This window comes from Geotrypetes seraphini, chromosome 3 (assembly GCF_902459505.1).
Source record: "Geotrypetes seraphini chromosome 3, aGeoSer1.1, whole genome shotgun sequence".
Taxonomy (NCBI): Eukaryota; Metazoa; Chordata; class Amphibia; order Gymnophiona; family Dermophiidae; genus Geotrypetes; species Geotrypetes seraphini.
In genome coordinates this window covers 189,538,404-189,554,495 of record NC_047086.1, presented here as the reverse complement: position 1 = coordinate 189,554,495, position 16,092 = coordinate 189,538,404, and the positions used below count along the sequence as shown (strand labels likewise).

Genomic DNA, 16,092 nt, shown 5'->3' with positions numbered 1-16,092 from the left:
TTATGATTTTAGGATCATTGTACAAACTGTTATCATTCAATGATTAGATTACTGTAATGCGTTGTATCTGGGGATTACAGCTGCCAGATGTAAAGCATCAAAATGCAGCAGCTCGGTTGAACTGTGGAGGGAGCAGATTCGATCATATCTCGCCTTTACCGAAACGACTTCATTGGTTACCAATAAAATATCAGATTGTTTATAAAGTTCTTTTGTTGATTTTTTAAAGTGATAGACTTTCATATCCCCTGGTATCTGACTCAGGTGCTGGAAGTATATCAACCAGGTCAAGCCCTGAGGTCAGAGGGGACACTATGGGGAGTTAGTGAAGGGCTGACAAACGTACATTACGCAAAACTGAGAGCTTCAGTAATCTCAGTGGCAGGGGTGCTACTATAGAATAATCTGACAAGGTCACTTAGGATGTTCTGTGACATTCAGAGATTTTAAAAGGTGTTAATAATGACTTTATTTATAGGGGCTTTTTCTTGAATTCTATTGGAGAGGTGTTTTTTTTAAAAAAAATTTGTTGTATTGTTTTTAAAAACTGTGTAAGTATCTTGTGAACCGCTTAGGTTTAGGTGGGGATATAAGTTTTTAAATAGATAAATAAATAACATGTCAGTTCTGTTTAGCTCCAGTAGTAGTTCAAGGTAAGTTACATTCAGGTGCTAAATTTATTAATGCGTGTTTTGAATGTTAGTTAAGCTAGCAACAAAGGGTAATATGACTTGACAAAGCTCAGCAGAATTTGAACCCTTATCTGTCCTTATCTGTAGCTTGTTATTAGAGAATGACACAGGGAAAAATTCTGTCCCCGTCCCCGGACCACCATCCTCTTCACCGCCCCGTTCACGTCTCTGCTGACCCCTTCACCGCCCCGTCACCGTCCCCACTCTCCCTTTCACCTCCCCGTCCCCGTCTTCAGCGTCTTCTCCTCTCCATCCCCCCACCCCCAGCACCCTTCACGCGGTCCAGCAGCTCCCTCCCGCCAGCCAGCCGTGCATTTCTCTCCCTCCCTCCCTCTTACCTTCTCTTGTGGCGAAACTGGCAATTTGTATAAGGCTATGCGCTGTACAGCCGAAGCCTTGAAGTCGCGTCGGGTTGCCTGCTAGAAAAGTCTCCTCCGATGCAACCGGAAACAGGAAGTTGCGTCAGAGGAGATTTTTCCAGCAGGCAACGTGACGTAACTTCAAGGCTCCGGCTGTAATACAGCTCATAGCCTTATAGAAATCACCAATTTCAACAAGAAAAGGCAAGGGAAAAGGAGGGAGGGAGGGAGATGCATGGCTGGCGGGAGAGAGAGAGCTGCCGGATCGAACGCTCGTTCACCGCGCGTGCTAACCATTCACCGCTCCACGGGGCAGTGAATGGCCTTGTCCCCGATCTTGCAGTGACCTTTTGTTTTTTTGGTCACCGTTTTGGCAGGTTACCCGCGGCTAGTCATCCCCATAGTCCAGCATTTCCCTTTCCCTTCCTTAATTCCCTTGTGATCCAGCATCTTCCCTTCTCCTTCCTCCCTGCAGGTAACCTGCATACCCTCTTCACATCCTCTCCTCCAGTCAGCCTTTCCTCTTTTCTACACTTTCCTACTCCAATTCAGTCTCGTGTTCAAGTTCTCCTTCTGTTGATTATCCCTGCTGCCCTCCATCCTCCTAGAGAGGGTTACCATATGGTTCCAGAAAAAGGAGACACCCGGGTTTTAGTTCTATTGCTTTCAGTGAAAGTAAAACCCAGATGTCTCAATCTGGCCTCCTTTTTCTGAAGAGTATAAAACAGGAGAACCAAATTCACAAACTCAGAGACGTGAAGCTAGGAGTGGAAATATCCAATAAAGACTGGTGGACTCAATCTATTTCTAAAATGCCCATTAATTCATCCAAAAGTTCAATGACTCGACATGTACAAGTTTCAGCTAAAATATGTTTTTTTGTTAATGTATAATGTATTTAAAAATTCACTGCTGGTCATTTAATGTATCTTTAGTTTTGCCATTATGCAATGTACTTTCATTGACTTTTTTTTGTTTGTTTGCTGGTTCTTTATGAAAAACTTTTTGTGTTACTCTAACATATTCTATATCCTGAATGATTGATATAATGCTTCATATGTCACTCTAAATCTAAATGATTTTAAGTGATCATGGTTTTATATTATGTATGTTTATATCCTGAGTTGTTTATATCCTGAGTTGTATATATTTTTACTTTTTACTTTTATTATGTTTGATTGATTTTATTTTTGCCATATTGAGATATGAATGTTTATATTTCTTCTTTATTAATTAATTTTTTTTATTTACCATGGTTATTTCTTGTGTCATTGATTTTTCTTTTTCTCGAAGATTATTGGAAGAAGATGTGATGCACTATATATTATGTATTTGTTTTTATTTTACTTTTAATAAGGTTTGTGATTGTGTTATATTTAATAATTTATGCATATTTATGTTTGCAGCTGAAACATGTACATGTTGAGTCATTGAGCTTTTGGATGAATTAAAGGACATTTTAGAAATAGATTGAGTCCACCAGTCTTTATTGGACATTTCCACTCCTAGCTTCACTCATTTCTTTGAAGACATGCGATAACCCTACTCCTGGACCCAAACCAAAGTTTCAAGCATATTCAGTACTGGCATGCAGCTTTAACATACAGGCCATATTGAAGCACTGTTCTGTCCTGCTCCCCTCCAACTCAGGTATCCCTCTTGGGTGGAGCGTGGGATGCGGCAACGCTGGAGCATGAGCCTATGCTTAAAGGCCTGCGTGGGTGTGGAGTCTGCTTGAGACTTTGGCTGAGGTTCAAGAAGAGGTTGGACAGCATTGACAGGAACAGGGGGGATTCTGAACATAGAAGAGGATAAAGGTAGGGAAGGGGAGAGGCAATGCTGCTTTCCTGTTGTCCTTCAAATGCTACTGTCTAGGTCACAGGTGTCAAAGTCGGTCCTCGAGGGCCGGAATCCAGTCGGGTTTTCAGGATTTCCCCAATGAATATGCATGAGATCTATGTGCATGCACTGCTTTCAATGCATATTCATTGGGGAAATCCTGAAAACCCGACTGGATTACGGCCCTCGAGGAGGGACTTTGACACCCCTGGTCTAGGTAGATGCCTGGTCTGCCTGATGCCAGTGCCAATTCTGAGCCATACCTCTGTTTTGATGGCACCATAATTGTTCTTCTGGGTTGAAAGTATAGAGTATGTAGTGTGGAATGGATCAGAAAAACAAACTCCTATTTTAATGCATTTCAAATTATAATATTGAGACATCAGAATGTGAAAAATGGACAACGGTGTTTTCCCCAGAAATTTTAGCTAGTTGGGTGGCATGATGATGGAGTAGCCTGGTGGGGGCGAGGGAGTACTGAGCAGAATTATAAAAATTTTCTGTTAAGTTACCTGAGTAGTCACTCTGTAACATCAGCCCATTCAAATTGTCCTGGGAAGCACACTAAAGAAAGGTGTAGAGTTACGAGATTTTACAATCGTAAAATCTGGACCCATGACCCCACCCCCAGGCTGCCCAGTTCCACCCAGCCCCGCCCTGCCCCCCCCCAAGTCACACCTTGTTCTGCCCTATCCCTGCCCCCAACCTCTTCTCGTACTCAGAGCTGTGTTGAGAGGGCATCTGCGCATGCGCAAATTTGATGCAATGACATCACATGCATGCGCACATATGTGTGATGTCACTGAGTTGTATCCATGCATATGCAGATGTCCTCCCAATGCAGTCCCGAGCTGGAAGCTTTTCAAAACCCAGACAAAGGGCCGGGTTTTGAAAAGCCATCCAGATGACTGGACAGTCCTCTAAAAAGAGGACACGTCCGAGTAAATCCAGATGTCTGGTAACCCTACTTGTAAGGCACTCTGTGCTCCTAAAAACCCAACTATCTAAGTATGTCTGAGGAATCCAGAAAACTTGGCCAGTCGGAAGCCCTCAGAGATCAGCATTCTCATGCACATCTGGCCTAGAAAATGTCAAGAGATCATGTTCCTCCAGTTCAGAGGTCAGATGGAACGCATTTATGAATGTTCCCTACCACTTCAACTCAAACAGACCCGTCTCTTTAACAAATTCTAATTCCCAATTCTTGCCCAATCCCCCTCAGCTATCCTCATCCCATTCCCCAATTCTCTTGATTTTAGATTAACTCATCCTTTTTCCCATTTGTAAAGGTATTCCACCCAAATTGTTTTCCCCTGCACCCCAATCTCTGACTAGATACTTCCTTTTGATTCAAACCATCTTGGTTCTCTTCCATTTGCAATTTGTATCCCAGAAAGTACTTTTTCTGTTCCCCTTACATCTCTTACTCTCATTGTATGTAACTTGTTGTAAACCGCTTTGAACTTATGGTATAGCGGTATATAAGAAATAAAATTATTATTATTATTTTGTTTTGAAATATGCTGCTTTTTCCATGGGTTTTCTTGTTGCTTTTTTTTTTTTTTTTACCAAGACATATATGGGAATAGTGCACAATCCATTAATAGATCTTGCCTTCAGTTTTCTAAAATAGAGTTTGAGTTTTCCTTGAGAAAATAAATGAGCTGGATATAGATATTTACTGAATGAATCAGCTGCTCTATTTTAATTCTCCATTTCTTTCTGTTTCATCACTTCTCGCTAAGCCTTATTCACTGGCTAGTGGGGAAATGGATTGTTTTTCTCTGTTATGTTTTTATTATGATTTTTTAAAAATATAATAAACCTCCTATACCATCTTTCATATCCATTTCAAATCCATTTGTAATACTTAAAACTCATAGCCCAAAAAACAGGGATACAGGATGGGAGTGCATAAAGTTAAAATAGAAACAAAGAGATTTTAAAGCAGGTAAAGAATCTAATATCTCATCCAGTCTGCCCATCCTTACCAATTAATAGGCTTCACAGTATAATCCAGGGATCTCAAAGTCCCTCCTTGAGGGCCGCAATCCAGTCGGGTTTTCAGGATTTCCCCAATGAATATGCATTGAAAGCAGTGCATGCACATAGATCTCATGCATATTCATTGGGGAAATCCTGAAAACCCGACTGTATTGCGGCCCTCAAGGAGGGACTTTGAGACCCCTGGTATAATCCCTCCCTCTCCCTTAGAGATCCTCTGCTTGTCCCACGCTTTCTTGAATTCAGATAGTCCTTGTCTCTACCATCTCTGCTGAGAGAGGCTGTTCTACACATCCACCAATTCTAGAGAAATATTTCCTTATATTACCCTTAAGTCTGAGGGCTGTTTTCTTAAAACTTGCCAGTAAAATTCAGCGAGTCAATGTAGTGGCCGTAGTGGGAGCAATTTGATTTTTACCGATGATTCTCAGCATAATAGCATACAAATTATATGCACGCAATTTGTGCGGAGAAGCATTGGTACAGGGGGGAACTGTTGTCATCTGATGGTCCACAGGCTTTATGGCGAACACCCCATCGGGCGACACAAATTGGAACTGGCGTGCTTTCTGACTATGGATAGCCCTACAAATGGGTGCTGACAAATAGGCCACTGCCAAACACCGCTTTTAAAGTTCAGCCCCAGCACATGGCACTCACTCCAAAAGAGCCCTTCAATTCAGCTTCATATAGTGCATTTTATTTCACAAAGCAAACACAGTCATATAGCACTAAAGCAGGGCAAAGCAAAACATCAGCAATATCAAAAAGTCAAAAATAAAACAAAAACACAACAGCCCAAAAGGCTTTAGTATGACTAGGGGCTCCTTTTATCAAAACGCGCTAGCGGTTTAACATGCGTAATAGCGTGTGTCAAACCGCCGGCCGCGCTAGCCTCTTGAGCAGGCGGTAGTTTTGGGCCAGCGCGGGGGTTAACGTGTGATGAAAAGTCACGCATGTTAACCTCGCTAGCGCAGCTTGATAAAAGGAGCCCTAGGTGTCACAGAAGCATGAACCTTCCTTAGAATACTCCTTTACAGTTCCTTCAGTCGGCCGGGCGCCACGCCTGATTCCCAGCTATAGCTCAGGCTTTCTTTACCTGGGTTTTCTTTCAAAACCAAAAGTACAGTTAAACTCAGTTCAAAAACGCATAATAAAGTTCATTTCACTCACTCTATCTCCAATCAAGTTGGGCCTCCAGCTCCTGGGAGCTGGTCAGGGACAATTGTTAAATCCGCAAACAATTGCTTACGCCCGGCCCTTAGTTGTACAGCGGATTCTCCCCCATTCAATTCTCAGCTCAACTATGAGCACCAGCAAAGCAAACAGAAAAAAAAACCCCTTTCAATTAAAAAAAAACAGGTTCAGTTTCCCTTTGAGCACGGCTCTGTGGCTCTTCAGCAACTGGTGCAAACAGTCTCTACAAATTCTGCTTCTTTAAAAAAAAATAATAAAAAAAAAAAGAAACTCCAAAAATAGTCCCTCTTGACTTCAAGTTTGGATAAATTCAATATAGTTTTCTAAGTTTCAGCCCACACTCTTAAGCTTTAAAGTCACTTTAGCATTCAGGTAGTAGCTTGTCCAAAGGCAAAAATTACACATTAGCATCTCAAGTGATTCAACTCACATCCATGCCTTCACTCAGCCCACTGTTCTTGGATCTCTGTTAGCATCTCCTGACTTAGAGACTCTGCCTGGTTGAAGTGGTCAGGTTCTTCAACCTCCAAAATTTCCACGTCATTACCTTGCCCAATTTAGGTTCACTCCATAGTGGGTCTTCCTGCTCTGCTTCCTTTGGTGTGGGAGTAACCTGCTTTTTCCTGCCAGGGTTTCTGCTCTGGGGCAACTGTGTCAGAATAGGCAGCCAAATCTGTCAATGAGTCTGAACTGTAATTTCGGTCCATTTTTCTCATCCTGGGAACTGTTCTCTTTTGGCTTTTAAAAGGGAAAGGGGCAGGTGTATTGCCAGACTTATCACACTGTGTCTAGCTCTTACTTGGAAGAGTAAACGTTAGGTACATCTCCTCCTTCCTGACAAGGTTGCTCTCCTTGCCCCGATCAACTGAACCATAGTTCTTCCTGAGTCCTGCTGGCTCAGTCGATTGACCAACAGGGAGAGGAGCAGAAAGAAATGTTTCCCCTTCCACCAACACCCCCCTCATCTGCTGCTACCCTGCCAAAGATTGGTGGGAGGGATACCCACTCCCACCTGCTGCTGGGATCCCCTGCCCCCCTGATGACCATCCCGACACCCCTCTGCACCTTTAAATTGAAGGACAGCAGAAGGGATGCCCACTTCCTCATATCACCGGGGTTCACTACCCCTAACAACCTGCGTCCCCTACCCGTATCTTTAAGATGAAGGCCAGCAGGAGGGATGCCTACTCGCTCCTGCCAGCAGGCCCGCCTCTTCAAAATGGTAGGTATTTCCCTTCCTGGTGCATCCTGAGGTGCACTGGGGAGGGGCCTATGGATCTGACTGGCCCAGGTACACTAAGGATCCCAGGATGCACCAAAAAGGACACTCCCTGTTGCATTCCAGGATGAACCAGGAAGGGGAAGGCCCACCATTTTGAAGAAACAAGCTCTGATTCTCATTTAAAACAGGTGCTTACAAGTCTATAGCTCACTTCCTTTCCTATTTTGTGAGGACAAGGACTTAGATACACTAAACATGATCATTAAGACTGTGCAGGTTGCTGTGGGCAATTTTTAGCTGATTTCAAAACAGCGATCCATGCTCAAAAGGCTTCCCATGCAAATGAGTTGAGTCAGATGTCTGCCCTAATCCCATCCCACCAGAGCTGGTAGGGTAATCCTGAACAGCTGAGCTGCAGTGGAAGCCCCAAAGCAGCCTCCTGCTGTTCAGCTGTTCGGGACAGGAAGCATTTTTTATTTTTATTTTTAATGGGAACAGATGTTATGCTTGTGTTACCTATGTACAATATCTGTCCTCATTAAAAAAAAAAATGTCGTGCCAGCCCGCCCCCCCCCCCCACAATGATGACCCCAAATAAAAAAGAGGCAGGAGGGATTCCCACTCCCTCCTGCCACTGGCTCCCCCATGACCCCTCCCCTTGGCGAACATCGCAACCTCCCAGACACTCTCCCAGACAGCCCCTTCCCCCAAAGATCCTTGGCAGGAGGGATACCTACTCTTTGATGATCTATGTCCAGTTGTCCACTTTCTTTACAGTTGTATCTTCTCTTTTGCTGGAGATCCTTAACAACTTAATAAGCATTTCATCAATGTTAATATTTTCTTTTTAATAAGGGGAGTGTGTGGTGTAGTGGTTAGAGCTGTACCTCAGCACCCTGAGGTTGTGGGCTCAAATCCCACACTACTCCTTATGACCCTGGGCAAGTCACTTAATCCTCCACTGTCCCAGGTACATTAAATAGATTGTTAGCCCACAGGGACAGATAGGGAAAATGCTTGAGTACCTGATATGTAACCCATTCTGAGTTCCTTTGAGAGGATGGGCTAAAAAAAAATATATGTTTTTGTTTTTTGCATAGTGACATGACCTGCTGTAGTAGGATAGCATAGTCCATCATAAAAATGTCAACCAAAACCACTCCCTTCTCACCCCTCAATCACCTGCCACAGTTCAGGAATATTTTCAGGGGTACAGCAAGGGTTAAACAATTTTTATAGTACCATTTTTGAGATTCTGTAGCATTTTAATTTAACTGTAAATGCACATTTTACTGAAAATCTGCTATTTAAAATGGAAACAATTTCTCCAACCTGTCATATGTCTGGGTAGTGGGTTGATATAGCCCTGACAAAAAAGCTCCTAATAAAAGAGCCTGCCCACAGTCTGCCCCCCCCCCCCCTACAAAAGGGCCGATTCCTGACTGTTTCACCCATGCTGCTGCTGCTGTGAGTTGAAATACTTGCTCAGGGGCGACAGAAGCATCCCTTCTGGGTCCAGACAACATCTCTCTTCTTCTCCCCACCTTGAATCCAGTGTATCTCCCTTTCTCCAGACTGGCGGAGAGAAGAGACAGAGGCAAGTTGGGGGAGTGGAACAGAAGAGGAGAGATGTTTTAAAAACTACGCTACAGTTTTGTAAATGAGGGGGGTGGGTATGAACATAGTAAAACATGAATTAAATAGTCATAATATATTTATAATATTACATTAACTACTAAGAAATTAATACATAAACATACAAGTAAACTATAAAAGGTTGTATCTAAGAACAACTATTATGTGAAACATATAAATACACATGTAGATGTAAACATAGAGAAAAGGTTTCTAGATCAATGTTTGTTACCACATGCTTTCAATGTGTGCTTCTAAGGGAAAAAACGTGAGATTCCACTTCAAGGGTGGTATAAGTACTACTGAAACATACTAAAGAGTTATTTGTTCTTTATGTATTTTGACTAGAGTATTAGTTTTCACTCATTCTGTTATCTTTTTAGCAGTGCTCTTTCTTTTCTCTGTTTTCTTCCCTTTTATCCCACTTTTTCCCTTTAGACCACTTCTCTCACCTCTTCCTCACCTCCATAACAGGAGCCTTTTGCACAGCTGCCAAGATACCCCATTCCATGAGGGAGATTTTTTTTTTTTTAATAAATCTTTATTAGTTTTCAATTATTAACAGTGCAATACAGTGAATTTAAACATAATCAAATCAAACAAAAGCACTTTAAATATATAAATATTTCAAAACCAAACATTTTCACACTAATGAAAATAAAACCACATGTATAATTTCAAAAAAATAGATATAATGAATAATAATTATAATGTTTTCCCAACTCCCTCCCTCCCACCCTGGATGTGTAACGGGAATAGCCATCCAGATGATAACACGCAACTGGAAGAGTTGTGATCGACTTAATTATACTTTTTGGTGGGCAAACTTATGTTCTAGTTACAAATATGAAAGAATGAATGATGAAATTTTAGGATATAGTAGTGCATTTGAAATGGTGAGTCACAATAGCTGTCGTGTACCTTTTATTTTTATCTGACCTCCTTACATGAGGGAGATTTTTAATGCATTATGGGACATGGAACACTGATTTTAGTAATCTGAATCAGGGATCACAAATACCACACTGATTTCTTCTTTACGGAGAGGGTGGTGGATGCCTGGAGTGTGCTCCCGAGAGAAGTGGTGGAGAGGAAAATGGTGACAGAGTTCAAAAAAGCATGGGATGAACATAGAGGATCTAGAAGCAAAAAATAATAGTAAATATTGAAGAACTAAGGCCAGTACTGAGCAGACTTGCAAGGTCTGTGTCTCTATATAGCCGTTTGGGGGAGGATGGGCTGGGGAGGGCTTCAATGGCTGGGAGGATGTAGATGGACTGGAGTGAGCTTTGACTGAGACTTCAATAGTTGGAACCTACGCACAGTACCGGGCAGAGCTTTGGATTCATGCCCAGAAATAGCTAAGAAGAAGAAAAAATAAAACATAAATTAAATTGAATCAGGTTGGGTAGACTGGATGGACCATTCAGGTCTTTATCTGCCGTCATCTACTATGTTACTATTTCAGATATAAGTTCGAAACCAAGTCTCCCTCCTGGAACTGGACTTTTTTTTCTCAAGCATCTTGACTTTCCCATTCTCTCCTTTGCTGTCTGCCTTCTGGTTTTTCACCACTAACTCCTGTCACCATCCTCTTCTTCCTTGCCAGACTTTAATCTGCCTTGCTTCTCATCTCTCTAGTGGTTGCTGTAGTTGTAAAACCTCAAACAACCAATGGCCTTGGTCAGAGCAGGCTTCAGGGCTGTGTAATGCAAAGTGGGATGGGGGATCACTGTGGAAGGGTGAGACCCATCAATCAAAAAAGGGGGAAGAACTGTTTTATATACTGACAGAGGGAGAAACTACAATCCACATTGCAAGCACACACTCAGGTGGAGAAAAAAGCCTCAGAATACAGCAGCAGTAGTAAATATCCAACTTACAAATACAGGCAGTCCCCGAGTTACAGACGCCTGTCTTAAGTACGACTCTTATTTAAGAACTTGGTTGCGGCTTCATTTGATTTCACTGAGCAGTATTTCCAGTGGCATAGACTCCTGCAGCAGATTCAGGAATGATGCATGGCCACATTAAGAACAGTGTGTGGTTGTGCATGCTGTACCTTTTGTCAACTGGGAGCAGAGGTAAGCAGCAAGAATCTTAAAATCTATAAGTTCTGAGTTACATACAAATACGACTTAAGAGCAGCTTTTAAAATGTAACTTGTTCCTAACTGGGGGGATAGAGAATGACACGGTGACAAAATTCAACACCATTCCCGTCCCCGCTGATAATCGCGGGAAATAATCCCATGTCATTTTCTAGTGTCTATTTCAACCTCAGTCCTTCTACACCAGTATTCTTCAAAGCAAAGCTTGCGGGTCAGTGGTTGTGGCCATTCATACTCCGATTCTTATGTGAGCCAAGGATAATGAAGCCATTGTGACATCACTGATGTGATTGGCTCTTAGGCACTGGTGGAATGAGGCATTATGACATCACAATATTTCTGTAGTGTCTATCTTAACTTCAATCCTTCTACATCAGCATTCTTCAAAGCAAAGCTTGAGAGTCAGTGGTTGTGGCTATTCATACTCTGATTCTTCCCTCTTTCCTTAAAGAATGACATGAAGATGGTTTCCCGCGGTTATCCGCGGTAACGGGAAGGGTGATGAATTTTATCACCGTGTCATTCTCTACCAGGGGACTCTGCCTGTACTGCACAAAACAGTTATAGGCATTAAAAAAAAAAAAAAAAATGCAACCTTACAACTTGCAGTGGAGAAAGGGCACTCACAAACTGCAGCAATCTTGCATAAGGATATAAAACTTATCTTGAATGTAACAATCAGTCTGATATTTCACAGGCATAGCTGAAATTCCATATCAGCCTTCCTCCATTCAGATAAACCAAAAACCTGCTGCTCCGTTCAAAAAACATAACCCTTTTTTTGAGTGAAGTACACGAGACTCTCAATGCCATGCCAAGCTATCCAAGATACTTGCGTAGACAGGCATGCTGATATTCCACTGCCCTTCAAGCTAGGATCCAGTAAGACACAGCTGGACAGAATCTGCTCTGGTTATTTACACTGTCTTTCATGTTCTTATTACAGGCACTAAACACAAAACCATTCTCGAAGCCCGCAGTGGTTTGGGTCCAATAAAGGCCTATCCAAGGCTGGGCCTTTCGGCGAGTGGGGAGACCGGGAGCCAGGACCCCTCCACTCAGGAGAGGACCTTTCACTGTGAGATCTGCAATGTGAAAGTGAACTCGGAGGTCCAACTCAAACAGGTACGTCCAGTGACACAGCCCTCTACTTAGGGTTACCAGCCATCTGGATTTCCCCTTTTTGAGGACATGTTTGGGGGTCTGGACGGCTTTTCAAAACCCGGCACTTTTAGCAACAAGCGTCGGCGGGACAGCATCTGCGCATGCGTGGATGGAATGCGGCGACGTTACATGCATGTGCGGGACCTCATCGCGTTACACCAGCGCATGCTCAGATCCCATCCCGACAAGCAAATAGGTTGAAGGGGTGGAATGGGGCATGACAGGTGGAATGGGGCGTGGCTAGACAGAACAAGGCGCACAGAGTGTAATAAATGTGGTTTATTCAGACAAGGAGCACTGCACAGTGTTCATCTGGAGTGAGAGGGGAGCAACACATGGGAAGCATCTGGATTAAAGGGGTGAAGAATCTTGGTGTGCATCTGAAATCAAAGGGAGGAGCTGCTTATACTTATATTTAAAAATTTGATATTCAATCAACCTCAGTGCATTTCAAAAATGTTAATTCCCCACAGTTCCACACGCGCACTTAGATCATCTTCCCAAAATCTATTAGTTGTTCCCTCCTTAAAAATAATAGGCACTCGAAGATTAGATATGTTCTCTGTAGTTGGCCCTCAATGGTGGAATTCATTGCCCCAATACATAAAAATTGAAAAAGACATTTCATCCTTCAAGAAATCCCTGAAAACATTTCTTTTTAAACAGGCTTTTAATATTTAAAATTTACTTTATTTTATTAATTTTTGCTTTTAAAATCCCCTTACTCCCCATTGTTTTTTCCTTAAATGTATTTCTCAATATAATAGATGTAACTTTAACCCCCCTTCCCTCCCAATTGCTGTTGGTCATGTTGGATTTCTATTGTTTATATATACTGTATGTATTTTAACTTAATTTATTTTATTATTATGTACATCGCTTTGTATAAAGATATAGCGATTCATCAAATATTTAATAAACCTTGAAACCTTGAAAACCTTGCACAGAGAGGACAACTCTGTAACAGGATGCTTAGATTTTGGTGCCTAGAGGGTGACTGGAGCCTCTTCTGTAAAGGAAAATTGGCACCTACTTTCCTTTATAGAATACTAGTGTAACTAGGAAAGGGGATGAAACTTGATATACCGCCTTTCTGTGATTACAATCAAAGCAGTTTACATATTGTATACAGCAGTGTCTCTCAAACTGTGTGCCCCGAAAAGATTCTGGGCGTGCTACGAAAGATTCCAGAATTTTTTACTTTATTTTTTAAAATTCCCTTCATAAGTATTCACTAGAGTAGATGACATGTGTGTGTGTGGGGGGGGGGAGGGGGTAGTGGAGTGGTTAGAGCTACAGCCTTGGTACCCTGAGGTTGTGGGTTTGAATCCCACACTGCCCCAGGTACACTAGATAGAGTGGGAGCCCACCAGGACAGTTAGGGAATCATGCTTGAGTACCTGAATAATTTGTAATCTGCATAGAATTGTAGGATATGTGGAATAAAAATGATAAAAAAAAACATGTACATCACGTACACAAGTCTGTCAATGTTGTGAGCGTCTGTGTGAGTAAGGATACAACTACCCAGACAAGCATCATTCTTTTATGTGATTGATCCTTGAAATCTAACAGCAAGTAATTTTAGTTTTAGTTTTTATGCAGTAGTTTTTATGCAGTAGAGAAGAGGAGACTGCGAGGGGATATGATTGAGACTTTTAAAATAATAAAAGGAATCGACAAGATAGAGCAGGACAAAAAGTTATTTACGATGTCAAATGTGACTAGGACAAGAGGTCATGGACTGAAGCTGAGGGGGGACAAGCCCAGAACAAATGCCAGGAAGTTCTGCTTCACACAGCGGGTGGTGGACACCTGAAACGCTCTCCCGGTGGAATGCTGCGGAACCCACCGTTCTAGGATTTAAGGGCAAGTTAGATGCACATCTCCTCGGAAGGCAAATAGAGGGATACCGGTGACTAAGTTTTCGCCAGGTTGTACCTGGCTGGGCCTCCGCGTGAGCGGATCACCGGACTTGATGGACCCAGGGTCTGATCCGGTGATGGCAGTTTTTATGTTATGTTATCCTAACTTGAGCAACAGAGCAATCAAGTTTCAAGTTTATTTAAAATTTCTTATACCGCTCAATCAGACTTCTGAGCGTTGTACAATAAAAATACAGCTTTCATCAAATAAAATAAAGGTTGGCATTTAAAGACACTGTAAAATCTACATGAGAAACTCAGACAAAGACGGATGGGAACGGATGGAAAAAGGGGAGGAACTGCAATATTTTAAGAAAAGAGAACAATTAAGGATAAACGACAGGGAGAGGAAGGATGTTGCCAACTGCTGTCAGCATGTGTTTAGCCCTTACAAGGGCAATTACGTATCGAATGCATCTTGAAACAAAAACGTTTTCAGCTTTGTTTTAAAATGACGCAGAGATAATTCTTCATGAAGGTAATTAGGAATAGAATTCCAAAATTCCAAAGGGATGGCGCAGTCACTGCAAAGTTATTTGATCTTATCGTGTTAATATACTTTAGAGATGAGACTGCAAGAAGGTTTTGTGTCATAGAGCAAAGTGGTTTAGATGGACAATAGGGAATTAGTAAGCTATTGATAAATTTAGGTTGGTTACTTTGGGGTGTCTTGAATGTAAGTAATATAATTTTATAACTAATTCTGTGTTCAACAGGCAGCTAATGTGCTTTGCTCAAGAGGAGGGGAAACGTGGTTGTATTTTTTAGTGTCATATAATTTTTATTGTGGTGTTTTGCATAATTTGGAGGCGTCTTAGTTCTTCTTTGTTATGCCTTTATAAAGGGCGTTGCAATAATCAATACATGATATCACTAGGGAATGAATTAGTATGTTTAAAGAGGAAGGTTCCAACAGTTTAGCAAAAGATCTGATCATTTACTATCTATGAAAACAACGCTGAACTACGGTACTATGTGAAGATGATAGGTAAATTTACTATCGAAGGTAATCCCTAGTAATTTTAGGGAATTTACAATTTTAATGGTCGAGGAGTTAAGTTTGAGAGGAGCCTGGATCGACAGACCTTCTATGATGGGGAAGATCATTAATTTGGACTTTTCCACGTTAAGAGCTAACATATTTGAATCTAGCCATAGTTTGACATTTTCTAGTTTCTGATTAATATGTATTACTTCGTCTGGGTCATTAAAGTTGATTGGATGAATCAATTGCATATCGTCCACGTATGCAAACATTGTAAAGCCAATGGATTGGCCTAGGGTTAAGAGTGGTGCCATAAAGATATTAAAGAGCAAATAGGATAAGAAGGAAACTTGTGGGATACCGATTGGATCTTCTTATCTTTGCGAACTTGGCTTTTCAGATCAGACAAAAATGAAATCGAAAAAAGAGAATGACTGTAGAAGGTGGATGATGAAATGCATGTTTGCTTGTCAATTATCGAGCCTCATTTGAGTTAATTTGCACTCAAAAACAAGCACATCCATCGCATCGATTAGCAATTCCATTCTATCTACTTTACATTATATTAGTGACTTTTATTCCACCGTTACCTTGCTGTTCAAGGCGGATTACATTAGAGGTTATCTGGACAATTCCAGAGGAGATTACCGTATTTTCACGCAGATAACGCGCACCCGTGTAAAACGCGCACACGGGTATAGCGCGCAGAAACCACGATTTTATGTACAAAAACTTTTGTATACCGCGCTCACGGGTATACCGCGCATGCAGCCCGACTGTCCTTTCGCCCGCCCCGACTCTCCTCTGGCCACCCCGACTCTCCTTTCGCCCTCCCCGACTCTCCGTGCGCTGTCCCACCTGGGGGCGCGGCCTGAGGCACATGGTCGGGTTGGGCCCATATGCCTCAGGCCGCGCCCCCAGGTGGGACCTAAGGCTCCAGGGCCTATTCTGATTGGCCCA

The 16,092-nt window shown here is 42.1% G+C and overlaps 1 protein-coding gene across 1 annotated transcript in view; it reads left to right on the top strand.

Annotated features, from left to right (window-relative positions):
• Positions 1-16,092, top strand: part of ZNF385A (zinc finger protein 385A) — a 377,851-nt gene that overhangs the window by 337,152 nt on the left and 24,607 nt on the right. Inside the window, 1 exon segment of the mRNA XM_033936775.1 lies at positions 12,005-12,183. Coding sequence (XP_033792666.1) covers positions 12,005-12,183 — 179 coding nt within the window.